The 15817-nt window shown below is 28.6% G+C and overlaps 2 protein-coding genes across 2 annotated transcripts; one reads left to right on the forward strand and one right to left on the reverse strand.

The window, feature by feature from the left end:
• Positions 1 to 1465: 1465 nt before the first annotated feature.
• Positions 1466 to 3180, forward strand: LOC9323100 (transcription factor MYB90). Its single transcript, XM_002886989.2, has 3 exons — positions 1466 to 1822; positions 2344 to 2473; positions 2558 to 3180. Exons 1-3 carry the CDS (start codon positions 1702 to 1704, stop codon positions 3051 to 3053), a joined length of 747 nt encoding a protein of 248 aa, XP_002887035.1. The 5' UTR covers positions 1466 to 1701; the 3' UTR covers positions 3054 to 3180.
• An 11443-nt stretch (positions 3181 to 14623) lies between these two features.
• LOC9323101 (probable calcium-binding protein CML23) lies at positions 14624 to 15411 on the reverse strand. The gene has a single exon (XM_021034839.1). The coding sequence runs from the start codon at positions 15359 to 15361 to the stop codon at positions 14891 to 14893; it is 471 nt and encodes a 156-aa protein (XP_020890498.1). The 5' UTR covers positions 15362 to 15411; the 3' UTR covers positions 14624 to 14890.
• Between the last annotated feature and the right edge of the window lie 406 nt (positions 15412 to 15817).

The raw sequence follows: 15817 nt of genomic DNA on the forward strand, positions 1-15817 counted from the left end.
TCAACTCATGACGAAACGAAATAAATATCAAACTTATGTTGACTTTCCAAATAAATATTAAACTTATGTTGGCTTTCCAAATAAACACCAAACTTTCATTGACTTTCCAAATAAATATCAAACTTCCGTTGACCTGACCATATTAGGTACGACGTTAAGTGGGTTAATAAATCCTCAACTCATAACAAAACGAAATAAATATCAAACTTATGTTGACTTTCCAAATAAATATCAAACTTATATTGACTTTCCAAATAAATATCAAATTTCCGTTGACCTAGCCATATTAGGTACGACGTTAAGTGGGTTAATAGATCTCGTTAACGGAGGTAATTTTCTGTTAACATATGTGTTAATTGATAACGACATTGTTTCATATAACAACAAAACGACGTCGTTTTGTCGTAACGATTGAATTAAATCCCTAAAGTCAATCTTAGATCCCCAAATCGAGCAAAATCCCTAACCCTAAATAGAGTATGATTTGAAACTCGGGATTTTATTGAACAGTTATGACAAAACAACGTCGTTTTGTGTTTAGAAGGAATACTTGTTAGTATTTTGATCAACACTAACAGGTGTTAACATTGTTTGTTAACTCACTTAACGTCATGCCTAATATGGCCAAGTCAATGAAAGTTTGGTGTTTATTTGGAAATTCAACATAAGTTTAATATTTATTTGGAAAGTCAACATAAGTTTGATATTTATTTCGTTTCGTCGTGAGTTGAGGATTTAAATCAACGTTTTGAATAAGTTGGGGATTTTAATGACATTTTTCCCTATATAAAACCAATATTAAAAATCGGCCTAGACGACAATTCACTAAGAAGATCTTTATTAGTATAAACGTTACTAGTTTTTTAAAAAAATATTATTTTAAAAATTTTGGTATAATATTATCATTTATTTAAAAAATATTTTATAAAAGAAGCATTTATCCAATTACAACATAACATGTGTCAAGATTCGTTTCTTATAGTTTCTCAGTTGAAAAACGTTTCTCAGTCTCTCTCCGACTTTAGTATTACTTTTTATTTTTTAATTAGTGAGAACCTCTCCTAGAACCTCTGGATGGAGATGGTCTAAAAAAAGAATTTTTCATCATTTATATAATGTAGATCCTACAAAACTAACTATAAAATTACCCAATATTCAATTAGAACTTAAAAAGACTCATTTTCCTAATAAGAATCTATAAACTACTTCTTTTACCAACAAACCCTTTTTGTTATACGTCCACCCTATTTCTCTATTATGTTCAATTTCATTTATGTGCATGAAATTACTATCTCTTATAATCATGTAAACCATCTGCGACCAATCATTAATCGTCCTTTCTCCTAACTTGTTAAGAAATATGTTTTAAGTACTTGAAAAAGGTGATATATATATATATATATATATATATATATATATATATGAACTTTTTCTCTAGACTCTAGTCAAATCAGTAACCAAACAATAACTTAGCAAATTAAGCACGACCACTAATACATGAAATGTGGATATCCAACATGCACGTCATTTTTCTATCTCTTTCACGTGTGTATATATATACCTATATATTCGCTCAAATGCTCACATTGTCAAAAAGTCCTCCGAGGATTTGGGAAGCCAAAATAACCCCCTCTTCCTCGACTTTTTTCTTAAAAGTTTTAGAATAACTTGGTCAGATACTTTTATATTTATCTTTGCTCCATGGAAGGTTCGTCGAAAGGGCTAAGAAAAGGTGCATGGACTGCTGAAGAAGATAGTCTCTTGAGGCAATGTATTGATAAGTATGGAGAAGGCAAATGGCACCAAGTTCCTTTGAGAGCTGGTATGTGTTATTTAAACACAAAGATATATATATATATATATATATATATATATATATATATATATATATAATCACTAATCATTATTTGACTTTTTTTAATTGTTTTAGTTAATGAAAAAATTATTTTTTCATGCTAGTGTCGAGTAAAAGTGTTTAACAAACAAAAAAAATGGTCATTAATTAAAATTAATTATGCTGTTCATTTTTATGTTGGACTTAAACGAATAATTTACATAAAACTGGAGATAAAAAATTAGATACTATTTTTATTTACGTTGCATATATAGCTTATTCTTCACAACCAAGGAAGAAGCTAACCTCTGTAAAATCGTTAAACTCTTTTACTGGGTTGTCCTTGTGAGTGAGTGAACTCACTGGAAATTTCTGTACTAACGTGTTGGAACAGTAAATTATTTCTATTGGTGTGCTTAGATTCTTCAAGATAAAAGATAAAAAAATATAGATGGAGACACAAAAGCTGTCTTGATTGGTATTATTAATGTACATTATTGGTTTCGTAGGGCTAAACCGGTGCAGAAAGAGTTGTAGACTAAGATGGTTAAACTATTTAAAGCCAAGTATCAAGAGGGGAAGATTTAGCTCTGATGAAATTGATCTTCTTCTTCGCCTTCATAAGCTTCTCGGAAATAGGTATTGTTTACTCGATACTAATCATTTCAAGAGCCATAAGTTCAACACTAATAACTTATATGTATATTGTTTAACAATGTTTAGGTGGTCCCTGATTGCTGGTCGATTGCCTGGTCGGACGGCTAATGATGTCAAAAATTACTGGAACACCCATCTAAGTAAGAAACATGAACCATGTTGTAAGACTAAAATGAAAAAGAAAAACATCATTTCCCCTCCTACAACACCGGTCCAAAAAATCGATGTTTTTAAGCCTCGACCTCGATCCTTCTCCGTAAACAATGGCTGTAGCCATCTCAGTGGTCTACCAGAAGTTGATTTAATTCCTTCATGCCTTGGACTCAACAACAATAATGTTTGTGAAAATAGTATCACATGTAACAAAGATGATGAGAAAGATGATTTTGTGAATAATCTAATGAATGGAGATAATATGTGGTTGGAGAATTTACTAGAGGAGAGCCAAGAAGCAGATGCGATAGTTCCGAAAGCAACGACAACTGAAGAGGGGGCCACTTTGGCGTTTGACCTTGAGCAACTTTGGAGTCTGTTTGATGGAGAGACTGTGGAACTTGATTAGTGTTTCTCACCGTTTGTTTAAGTTTGTGTGTGGGTTTGCTTTCGTATTTAGTGTGTATGAATAAATGACTTTAGGCATTTTTAAACAAAACCTTTCGTTTTTACTTTTTGAAATAATATAAATTATTAGTATATAAATCTATACTATTAATTGGGAATCACTCAAAATTAAATAACCTTATAAAAGGTAAAATATTACATATGATGCCATTGAGATTTTTTTAATTTGAAAAAAGAAAAAAAAATAGCAATCATATTAGTGACATTAATAACAATTATAATAATTCCAAGATTTTGCAACCATAAAAACTCATATCCAATCATTAATTTATTATCATTAAAGAAACAACCATTCATAGAAATTACGAATTCTCATGGTTAAAAAATCAAAAATTATTTTTATATGAATCCAATAATAATTTTTATATAAAATCCTATATTATTAGAATTCATATAAAATAAACTATGCAAATCATACCATAAAATTACCTAATAAATATCACTAAAAGTTTTCAATCTTTTCAAATCTCAATTTTTCCAAATCTTACTACAAATAAATAACAAAAACTATATATATGACCTTAAAATATATAAAATCCGAAAATCTAATCTATTGCCTAAAAATCAGGATTTAGGGAAAACATAAGTTACTAATAGTTTGAGAAAATATTGGAAGTTAAATTTAATCGGCAAGATAATTAATTCAAACTGATTTAATTAGTTTGAATTAATTGAATTAATTTAGGAAAAATATATTATTGGATTCGTTATTTTCAAAATTCTTTAAGAGCATTGTTTAAAATTAAATAATGATTTGAAATTTAACAAAAGTCATATTCTATATTCTATTAATATGATTTTAATACTAAAATTGATTTCTTAATATATCTTTAAACCAATATATTGATGATAGAAATAATAATAATAAAAGAAAATATGAATATGTTGTCATTAATTTCAAAGATATAAAATATTTAAACAAGAATATTTAAACAAGAGATTTGACTTAAAATTTGAAATAATAATAAATAATCAATTAAGATATTGAATTATTTTTAAAAATTCAAAGTAGGTAAACCTAATTTTTCACATTAACCTCATCTTTCCCTATAAATATATAAAATTAGACTCACAAATATTCATTAGCCCACTATTCCAAATGTAAGTCGTAAATAATTAAGTTATACGTACGTTTGACATACACAAATGAAATACTAAAAAAGTGATAAAAATAGTTCATATGTCGATGTTTGAACTTATTAATAGATAATCCAAACATAAAATATCATGTTACTACAGTTTGAAAAGAGATCATTAAAACAAATAGAATAATAGTTGGATTAGTATTTGATGTTTTTATTATTTTCTGTGTTTGAGTCTTTACAACCATGAAGCTTTTTTCAACTAGAGAAAACAAAACATTTTTTATAGACCGCGGATGAATAAGGTTTTTATGTAGTGTTCTATGAATATGAATTAGAAAATTTCTTTCGTGGGATTGTCAAATTATGAATATTATACCAAATAAATAAGTGTTCAAATATAATCCGCACCAGCATTTTAAACAATTAGAGAATGTTTAAAAAAAAAATTGAATAGATTCTATTTATTTTGTAAAAATTAAATCCCGAAAGGAAAAATACGGAAAATACGGGTATTCCATCTAAATCTCTTAGACTCTTACCCATTCTCTTCTCTGTTGAACTAAATTAAACATTTTCATATTGGTAATTATTTTAAAGGGAACAGCTATGTGACGAAAATTTTTAAGATAGGCAATGAGACGGGACGGGACGGGACGACACTACTTTCTCTCATTGTCTTATCTAAATATGTGTGTATATATATATATATATACATATAAAACAACAAAATAATCTATATTAAATTAAATTTATTAAAAAATATTTTTTAAAATATGAAATCCCGCACGTACGTGCGGGTCAGGATTATTTACAAAGGGAAAAAAAATTAATGATTGAAGTAAACTGTAAATATTAAATTCAAAGGTGACAACGACGTTTGTTACAATATAACTCATTCAATTAAGAAAATCAGAAGCAGAAGAAAGTTTGAACACGAAAAGATGTCTTATGGCAAACTAGGCAGATTGTACGGTCAAGTTTATATTTATGGTCTAACAAAAATAAAGTTAGTTTTTCTGTACTTATAAGTTATAAATAAAAATATAGTTTTATACCAATAATGTGGAAGCAACTAGCTAGGGTTACGAAAAATGGAGACAGCTCGCGCAGCGTAACTTGTACGTGTAAGGATCTTGCCATCTTGGTTTGTTCATAACAAAGTATGAGTCATTTCTCGACATTCTGATACTTTCTTTATTATTCTTCTACTTTTTATCAAGCATTATAGGTAAAAAATCCTCTGTAAATCCCAAATTTTTAGTGACTGTACAAAGGCGTTGGTTCTTTTTTGTCCTCATCAGTTCACTCTTTTTTAGGGACGGAGAATTATTCTTTCAATAAGAATTGGGGTACGGAACTTTCGCGGTTTAACAACAACAAAGAACAACAACAAAGAAAAGAAAAACACTAGCCACAAATAAGAGTATGTGTAGTCAACACTTTTTTTTTTTTTTTTTAATTTACATGTAAAAAATGCCCAAATAATTTTAAAAAATATTATTAATATGAGAATTATATTTCAAGAGACCTAATTTTTTATAAGAAAATGTAAAAAGTCCGAAATTTTTAAAATAACAATTTTTACTATAAAAAAAACTGCAAATTTTTAAAAGATTAAGTAAAATTTTCTCTTTATATATAATAATAGGCCATAAAAAAAAAATTTGCCCTAAGGCTCCTAAATATATTGGGCTGGAGCTGTGTGTAGTTGCATTGAAAATTAAACTGATAAGATTTTATTTTCTATTTTCATAAATGATTTTGGCTGTTTAGAGAGAAGTGTCGAGTCCAATTGTTTTCAACAAATTATGTGACAAGGACTTTTCTTTTAGTAAATCCTATTATGTTTGCGCAAAAGTGTTGATATCTCTATATAAAACAGCTGATGTCATTTTCTCATCACTTGTGAAGTAACCTTTCCATGCAAATAACTCCAGTTTAGGTTCCTAACTTCTGTGGAAAAATATGGTAACATAAGAGTGAAATTAGTTTACTTGTTAAAAACACTAGTTGGCTTTGCTAACCACAAAGGCACAAACTTTGTTTTTTGTCAACAACTTTTAATTAAAATTCAAGAAAACCATTTCTGAAAAATGTTGTTTACATATATAATCATATGAAATTATTCGCTTTAACATTTGCATTGCGAGAAATTAAAGATAAAGAGAAGCTTGAGAATTTTTCCTTATCGCTTTGAAATTCTTCGAAATATAATAAAAATGTCGGTCATTCGGTTAGGGAAAACACCATGTTCACTAGATCCGAACAGTCTATAAAAAAGTTGTATGTTGGTTGTCAGCACCAATCATACACTACATTGCCCAAAAAAGAGCTTCCACTTCTGTATGTAGTAGAGTAGATGCTCCCATAATGCGAACCATAAACCTTTTTATACATTTTTAGATAAAATTTTAATTAGTATACATATATTTTTCTCAAAGATATTATACCATATAGCATGAGGAATTTTAACTCTGCATCCTTAACAAAAAATTTTTTTTGACTCTGCAACGTAATACTATTTTTCTCTACATTAAAAAGCTTATTACAAAACTTTTTTCCGCTGGTATTATTCAATAATTTGTATCAAATTCATTTACAACATATTTGCTAGTAATTTAATTTTAACTAGATAATAATCACCAGTAGATGGTTGAAATAAATCTCTATCAATAATGGCGAATACCGTTCATGAAATATTTTGATTTTTTAAACAAACTTTGACTAATAATTTGAATTTTATTAAATGTTTAATTTTTGATTCGTCTACTGTTACATCTCAATCTCTTGCAACCAATAACGGCCGTAGCGAGTCAAATAGATTATAGAAGCATGTAAAGATCAATTGTAGATTAATTTCTGATGTATGGTGGTTTCCAAATATCAAAATTTCAATTGAAAAAGATTTTTAAGAATAAATGTACAAATTTTCTATATAAAAAAAATCACTAATCAATTTTTTTGTTTACGTAAAAACTATTAAAAAAAAAAGCTACGGACTTCCGTTTTTTCTTGGCATATATGGACTTTTTTTTTTGTCGTCCGATATTAATTAAAATTAAAAGAGTCATTTTTGAGGAATGTTGTTTACAAAAGTGATATGATGCGGTTTTGCACGAACTTTTCGTGCTAAATTATCCGCTTTTACATTTGCACTACGAAAAATTAAAGATAAAGAGAAGGTTGAAATTCTTTCTTGTCGCTCTGAAATTCCTCCAAATACACTGAAAATGCCGGCCATTCGGTTGGGAAAGACACCATTTTCACCAGGTCTGAACAGTCTGTAAAGAAAGCTACCTTTTGATTATCTGCACCAATCATACACTTCATCGCCCAGAGAAGAGCTTCGACTTCTGTATGTAATGGAGATAGACTTATACGGAGATTGGCATATAATATATGGACTTCATGTTAACAAAAATTTGGCAACTAATATCCGTTTTCTTCGGGTTGAACTATAATTGCATGGGACAAAAACGCAAAAGATGCATGGAACCTTTCGCCAAATTTTTGTTATCTTTCTTCATCGCTCCTCTTAAGAGAACCTCTTGTCCTTATTACAAGTTTTGGACCATTGATGTTGTCCTGTATCAATTTTACTCCGTAGCATACGTGTATTGTGTATTGTGCATGTATCGATGAAGCAATAGAGATATAACATACGGCAACGTCTACATCTTTTTGGCTGGACTTGCCAAGTTGTTCTAACCGTAACCGTTGAAATTGTATTATTTAAAACTATTGCAAAGATTGATTAGATTTTTGTAAGTATGTTCGTGTATAATAAGATAATTCTCAATGCAAGGCTCTTAGCTTGTTTTTAGTTTTTAATTTGATTTAAATTAAATGGAAATGATGAATACTGTTAAAAGTAGTCTCTAAGTTAAGAAACAAAACTAATGTTAAGAGATGTCCACGTGGTAGTTTCTGACTGATTGCACGTAGGTCTGGGCATTCGGTTAACCGTTCGGTTTCAGTTCGGTTACGTTCGGTTTCGGTTAGTTTGGATATAGTAATATAATAATCATTCGGATATTTTAGAAATTTCGGTTCGGATCGGTTCGGTTCCCTTTCGATTCGGTTCGGTTTGGATATTTGAATACTGTAGATAACTATAACTAACCAAAATTTTAACAAGTTCGGTTTGTTTCGGATTTTTACCTAAAATAACCGAGCTTAACCGAATATAATCGAAATTAACCGAAAAAATACAAAAAAAGAAGGAAAATGTTAGAAAAAATTAAAATTTGGTTCAATTTTGAAAAACAGTAACCACAGTTTAAAAACCTACTATTGAAGACGCCTAAAATTTAAAACCAAAATACAATCTCTTAATTCTAAACTTTTCAAAATTAATAATAAATTAATTCTAAGAGCCAAAATTAACATATCCTCAATGAGGTTGCTCTAATGCAGTTTCTTATACGTACGTCTGTACCGGCACGCCTCATGGTTGCTAATATGGGCCAACCTGAGAACATGAAAGGACTTATGATTGATTAGTGTTTTATTATATTGAAACATTTACATGTGTAACGAATGGATCTACTAATTCCAACATGTTCAATGTCGTATATGCAACAACGTAAATAAACGGCTTTACCTTTGATTAAAAGTGGATTATTTATATTACGCAAAGAAAGAGTTATATGTAATTGACAACTAAGTAAGTCCTGATTAATGAATTACGTAAAGTTTTAACTCGAAGAGAAGAGGGCAATAGTGCACGCACACAAATCTACCATTCAACTTTAAGAGCTATAACGACCTACCAGTCATATTTTGCATGAACGTTATATAAGAAAATACTTTAGAGATATTTTCATTCTTTGCAAATATATACAAAGTTAAAGTTTACCACTAAAGAATGGTTAGAAAAACAATTGTACATTTCACTAAGTCAAGTTTATTTTTCAAAACAGAATCAGAATTTGTTGTCAATCTGGGTTTAGATAATATGCTATTTTCATGTTTTTTACATTTTAAACCTAATTTAGCTGAATATATATCATATAAAATTAAATTTGAGAATTTGGTCAACTCTACTACATTTGACCAAAACATTTTCATTTCTACCACATTTGATAATTTTTTTTCACTCATACCACATTTATGTGGTATTATGGTATAAAAAAGATGGTTTTGCCATCAGCTGATGTAGCAGATAAAATGCAACATTTAGGGACAAGTATCTGGGAGACAATAAACCTATTCGGAATAATAATCAAACGAATTATAAACATCAAACAAAATAAAAAGACCGAAATCAGAGTTTACATACTAAAATCCAAAAACAATAAATTAAAATCGAGGGACAAAACCAGCTAATATGCAAAAATAAGATGACCTATATGTAAAATTCATTGTTTGAGCGTAAAATTCTTTTTGTTTGCTCAAACAATGAATTTTGTCCCCGAAATTTGAACACACAATAGGAAGGGCAAAATGGCTATTACACACCTCAATTGTGGTATGAGCGATAAATGGGCCTGCAATGTGGTAGAATGAAAAAGAATTAGGCCAAATGTTGCATATATGTTAATTTTCTTATTAAATTTTGCATGGGATAAGAAACCGTTAAAAATAACAATTTTTTGATCTGGCATGTTTCATAATTATTTTTAACAAAAAAAAAATGTTTCATAATTGTAATTAATTTAGAAAACCTTATAATGATCAACTAAATAGTAAATTTTGGTTTTTCTGTTGTTTAGAAATTTCTTTATTCAATTTTAAAATTTATTCAGCCTAAAAAATTTCATTCTATCGATTTCATTATTCTATGATTAATCTACTTTGTTATTATCTCATTCATCTCGCAAATCCTACAACGTTCAAACTTCCTATTCAAGCAAAAGTTGATCCTTATTTCATAAATTTTAATCAATAAATTTGGCTTAAGAAAACATTATTGTTTACAAAAAAAAAAGTTTTGTTTTGAAATCTTTCTAGTATTATCATGTAAATGTCGGAAAAAGTCCATAACAGTACAATCAAGTTCTATCATTTTGAAAGAATAAACAATTATTGTGTATGATTAACTTCGTGGGATGAATCCAAAGTGTGAAATGAACTTTTATATGAAGATGACTCGACACCCTACTGCTTTTATGAAATTCTGTCTCATTTGGAAAATTGTTCGTGGACGATGACCATGCACGTTCCTTTCTCTTTTTCTACACAAAATGCCCTTACTAATTCTTTATCATCAACTGCGTTATTCTATTTCACACGAATAGTAAATATTTTCTTATTACATATTTGAATTTTTTTTATCCATGGTTATAATTATTGGATAGTTTGAAATACATAAAAACTGAATATCACTTTTATATTGTAAAATTTTCTTTTTTAAAATGTAATGTTGAATTATATGCAAGAAAGAATAATGGTTGTCACATCAAATGCAAATGTTTTTGATTAATTTGAGAATTGGAGACAAAAATAAACTTGAGAGATGACAAAATTTAACTTCTAGAAGCAAACCAAGCTAAGTGGCATGGCTGGAGTTGATGTCCCACAATGTCACCTTCCATTGCGCTCTCTCCATATCGAGTGTACTGCTATTTGGAAGCTATATTATACAATTTTCTGTTACAATAAAAGAAAATTATCTACGGTAAATGGTTATTTGTTTTCTTCCTTTTACAAAATACATTACGTGGTTTGGACTATGTGATAATGATACAACAAAAGCCCTAGTATATACCACTAGGCTTCACAGTGAACAATTGTATATATAAAACTGACAAAATGTTATGCTATTTGTAAAGCATTGCTCTTTTGAACTACATATGGTGAGTTTAATCATAGATGATATATATTAACGCTCATGTTATGTTACTCAAAAAAAAATTTCTTTTTATAAAGTAGATGTGAGAGTGAGCTTTTGAAAATGTTATAAAAAATGTCATGACATGGTAAGAATTGACGGTTGAGTTATATTCCGCTTGGTAAGAATAGAAAAGATGCAATACATTAAATAGTATTTAATGCTCTCTCTGTTTCAAATTATATGATGTTTTAGCTAAAAACATATTGTTTAAGAAATTTAATTTTCTTTCTAAAGTTATCATTTAATATTTGATTTTTAATATATCAACCAATTACAAAAGAGACTGCCTAATCTTTATAATTAAAAATATTAAATATATTTAAGATTTGCATTGAAACTTGTAAAACATAAACACAATAAAAACTCCGAAACATCCTATATAATGAAATAGAGAGAGTATAAATTTTTTGCAAAAGATATATAAAAGAGAGAGTTTTAAACAATTTATTTGTGTAACACTTAATAAATAAATAAACTAACATAAAAAAGATACTTTTTCAATTTTTTACCGCCATAAAATGATGGTGGTACAAAACTTACCGCTATCCGCAAGTATACCGCAAACTCATATCACCTCCTTAGCTTTGACTGTCATCTTTTGAAAACCTTAATACTCTCTCCGTTTCGTTTTAGTTGTCGTTTAAGGTTTTTTCACACAAATTAAGAAAAACATTAAATTTTCTGTTTTATCCTTTATTAATATATCTTATAAATTTTTTCATTGGCCAAAACATTAAAACAATAGAGATAATACTAGAAGTTTTACCAAACATTTGCATTGAAAACCTAAAACGACAACTATCGAAACAAAATTTAAATCCTAAAACGACAACTACAACGAAACGGAGGGAGTAAATGATAATATAGGAAATGGTACCAATTAAATCCGATAGATTCAAATGATAAAGATTTGGCCTAAAAGTATTTTGTCCAGTTTCAACCTAAAACCCTGCAACTTGCAGCCACAGTACTCCTGTTTTACGCTTGTCGTTTCGCAAATTACTTCTCAAAATTTTGGTCGTTTAGCACATATTCAAAACTTTAAATAGGTAAATAATTAAAACTCTTTTTTTAATTAAAAAAATACTTTATGGAAGTTGTAACTTATATTTTTAAGTCGGTACTCACATTGAGAGTGACCCATAGAAGTAAAAACCTAGCTAATAAGACTGAAAATATCGACGATGTCAAGACAAAAATAATTAAAGAACTGTCTACATATTATTATCATCTCCACTCACAATCCATTCCCGTGGCCAGAAAACATCTCTGTCACAGTCTCATTCAGTCTCTCGATCTTTCTCTATTCGCTTATGTAAGGGAAGATATTCTATTGGATTATGTGCAAACAAAGACAAAATACATAGAAGAACAGCGCAGGACGTGTATCATTGATAACTCTATGGAACTGTTCTACCAAAATGGGCCTATGATGAGCTTGTAAATAGGCCAGGTCCATCATATGTCTTTTTTTGGTTTTTTTTTTCTTTTTAGATCATTTATCGATGGTCTTAATTTTATTCCAACCAAGCCGGGTTAGTAAATAGGCCCGTCCATCATCCTTACTTAAGGGCTTTTTTTTTTTTTATCCTTACTTACCCTTAGGGTTCCTTTATGGTAAAATTAAATTGCCAGTGCATTGTTTCCTCTATAGGTAAAGAATGAGTTACTTCACCGAGTTTTATGGCATGGAAATTAAGACCTTTTTAGCCGTGTGACCACTCATACGCTAGTGGTTTTGTACTAGATAAATATTACAATGTTAAAATGTACGTAAAAGCCTTTACTGGTGCCATATCATCAACATTACAAAATTGGATTAATTAATATATTAGTTACAAAATAGTTTTAAAACGATTATTAACCAATTTTAATGTATTGATGATATTGAAAGTGTTCGATTTTTATATTATTAGATAAACGGTGATGTATTAATGATTATCAAGATTAGTGAAATTTTCATCTATGTATTAATGTTTATGGTTATCATAATTTATGATATATATATATATATCTTGGTATATTTATCAATATACAAAATATTAGGTACTCCATTATGTATAGATTTATATATCTTAATTACATATTTTAATTATATTTTTGTTTTAATTAATTGAGTAAAATAAAATAAAACATAAATTAAGTGGAAAAAAATAAATATAAGTAAAACTAATTGCAAAATCTGTAAATATCTTAATAAATATTGGGTTTTTAGTTAAATAGATTGAGAAGCTCTATGAGAACGACACGTCAGCATGACATTTTTGTTAATCACACATGAAGATAAGGGTATTTTTATAAAATGTTTCTCAATTAATATAAAAAGGGTAATCCTTTATAAATTTAAGCAAAGATGTCGAGAGATTTAGTGGTTTCTATATACGTGTACCAAAATCATAACCATAATTTTGTTTCGAATTCTTAGATTTCTATAGAAATATAAATAAATGTAGTTATAATTATTAATTTTTGAAAATATAGAATCCTTCCAATAAAATCGGATTTTAAGTATTGGTAACATTAAGATATACTGAAAATATTTTCTATTATTATCCAAATCAAGTAACATTTATTTTGTATTTTATCATTAGATGAAGTATTCATTTTCTCTAAAATATTTGTATCATAATTCATAAGATTATATGGTTATGACTTATGCAGTTTGAAGATGTAATTTTGATACTAAAGACAAAAATAGCAATTAGCTTAGGACGAGATTTTAGAATTTGATGAGACTGGTGATGTGATGAATTGGTTCTTGATATATATATTTTAATGTTGTGAAATTATATGAATGAATCATGAGTTTTTTCATAAACATACGATCTTTCACTTTTGCAGATTTATAGAAGTTGGTGTTGAAAAAAGTTGATGATGACGACTTGATTTGTGTTTGTGTATTTTGCTATGTATGTTCTTCAATCTTTATTTCTAGATGTATTTTATAGATCGTTATTAAGTTTTGCTTTGCATTTCAAAATTTTGGCGTAAGGTTATCAAATTCTCAATATTGACCTGAAAGTATTATATTAATGAAAGCCCATAAAAGCCCAATAATAACCTTGACTGACTTTCTGGGGCGGGGGTTCGGGCTTGTGACGGGCCGATCGAGCTGTCAACGGACTAGGCCGAGCCGAGTACAAAAAGAACCCTAAATCAGAACATTAATACATTACATATATAGAACATTTTTGTTTTAATTTTAATTCTCAAGTTAGTTAAGACTTAAGATTAGGCAAGTATCTCTCTGGATAGCTTTTAGATTAGGCACATATCTCTCCGATCTCAAAAATGATCTTAAGCATATCTTTTAAATTGAGAATCTATTAAATATTCTAAATGTCAAGTTAAATATCTCTATGGATAATCTAAAGATCTTGGAGATCTTAAAAATAATCATGACAAATTAAACACTATTTTAATTTCTTTTTTAATACTTATGTATTAATTGTTAACACACAATAATCGGATCGTAATAACATGTAAATTAATGCACCAGCGAGATACGGTTAAGATCACATGGGATCATGTTCTTTAAGTGTAACCATCGACACAAGATGCACATGATCAAACCAAACCAAACCAACTATATTAATAAATGTCTCAAAAAGGTAATTAACTTTTTGAATTATTATTAATCGATTAATTAGGTCATCAACAATATTCCCTAACATTAGGTCAGAGCCATTAAAGAAGCAACATAGAGATTCTTCTAGATTAATCGATAAAACCTTAAAAAATTAAAAACTCCTAATTAACCTAAATCCTAAAAAAGATTAGATTGACCAAATCATAAAAAAAAACGATATTTACAAGAAAAAAAAGGATTAAATCTTCCAAAATTCTAAATCGATTTCATCAAGCATTACCATTAATCATCATCTTCTTAAACTCTTCAAAATCAACGCAACCATCACCATCAGAATCAACTTTACTAATCATCCTTTGACAATCTTGAACCGAACACTTCTCACCAAGATTCTTCATAACCGAGTGTAACTCATTAGCCGAGATTCTTCCATTACGATCCAAATCATACAAATCAAAAGCTTCTTTCAAATCTCTAATCTCATTACTATCACTACTTTGATCATTTATTTGAAACAAAGCAACAAATTCATCCAAATCAATGAATCCATTACCATCAAGATCAAACTCTTTCATCATAGATTTGGTTTCTTCTTGCGTAGCGTTTGGAGAGAGAGCTCCTATCACGTCTTTAAGCTCATCGATAGAGATTTTCCCATCGTTGTTTTTGTCGAATCGTTGGAAAACTTTCTTGATGTCTTCCATTGAACCTAAGCAGTTTCTTGAAACGTTCTTTGACATTGTTTAGAGAGGAAGAAAAAGATTTAAGAAATTGTGAGAAGTGAATGTGTTGGTTGGATATAAATAGGGTTGATGGTGAAGTGACGTTTTAACGCGGTTTTAAAGACGCGTGAAAGATTGCGTGAGTAAAAGCTTTTATATTATTCTGATTTTTAATATACTTTACTTGTGTAAACTCTCTTGCAGATTTTCTTTTATTATTAAATTTTACGTGGCATTTATAAACTAATTTATTTCTGTAGGATATGATGATATCTATCTATTGATATATTTGATGGGTATTTTTTTTTGGCTTTTTACAATGTGGTGGATTTGCAAAATATTTTAATGGGACATAATACAATTAATTTTAATAATAAAACTATATTTTTAGCTAAACATTTATATATTTTTAACTATATTTATAAAACTATAAAAATATATTTTTAGCTAAATATTTTATATGCATTGATAAAA

This window comes from Arabidopsis lyrata (assembly GCF_000004255.2).
Source record: "Arabidopsis lyrata subsp. lyrata unplaced genomic scaffold ARALYscaffold_2, whole genome shotgun sequence".
Classification (NCBI taxonomy): Eukaryota; Viridiplantae; Streptophyta; class Magnoliopsida; order Brassicales; family Brassicaceae; genus Arabidopsis; species Arabidopsis lyrata.

Excerpts from the sequence above, each read along its gene's own strand:
- LOC9323100 (XM_002886989.2), top strand. The coding sequence starts at position 1,702 with ATGGAAGGTTCGTCGAAAGGGCTAAGAAAAGGTGCATGGACTGCTGAA. Across the intron at positions 1,823-2,343 it reads CCAAGTTCCTTTGAGAGCTG|GGCTAAACCGGTGCAGAAAG; the intron begins GTATGTGTTATT and ends TTGGTTTCGTAG. Across the intron at positions 2,474-2,557 it reads CATAAGCTTCTCGGAAATAG|GTGGTCCCTGATTGCTGGTC; the intron begins GTATTGTTTACT and ends AACAATGTTTAG.
- LOC9323101 (XM_021034839.1), bottom strand. The coding sequence starts at position 15,361 with ATGTCAAAGAACGTTTCAAGAAACTGCTTAGGTTCAATGGAAGACATC.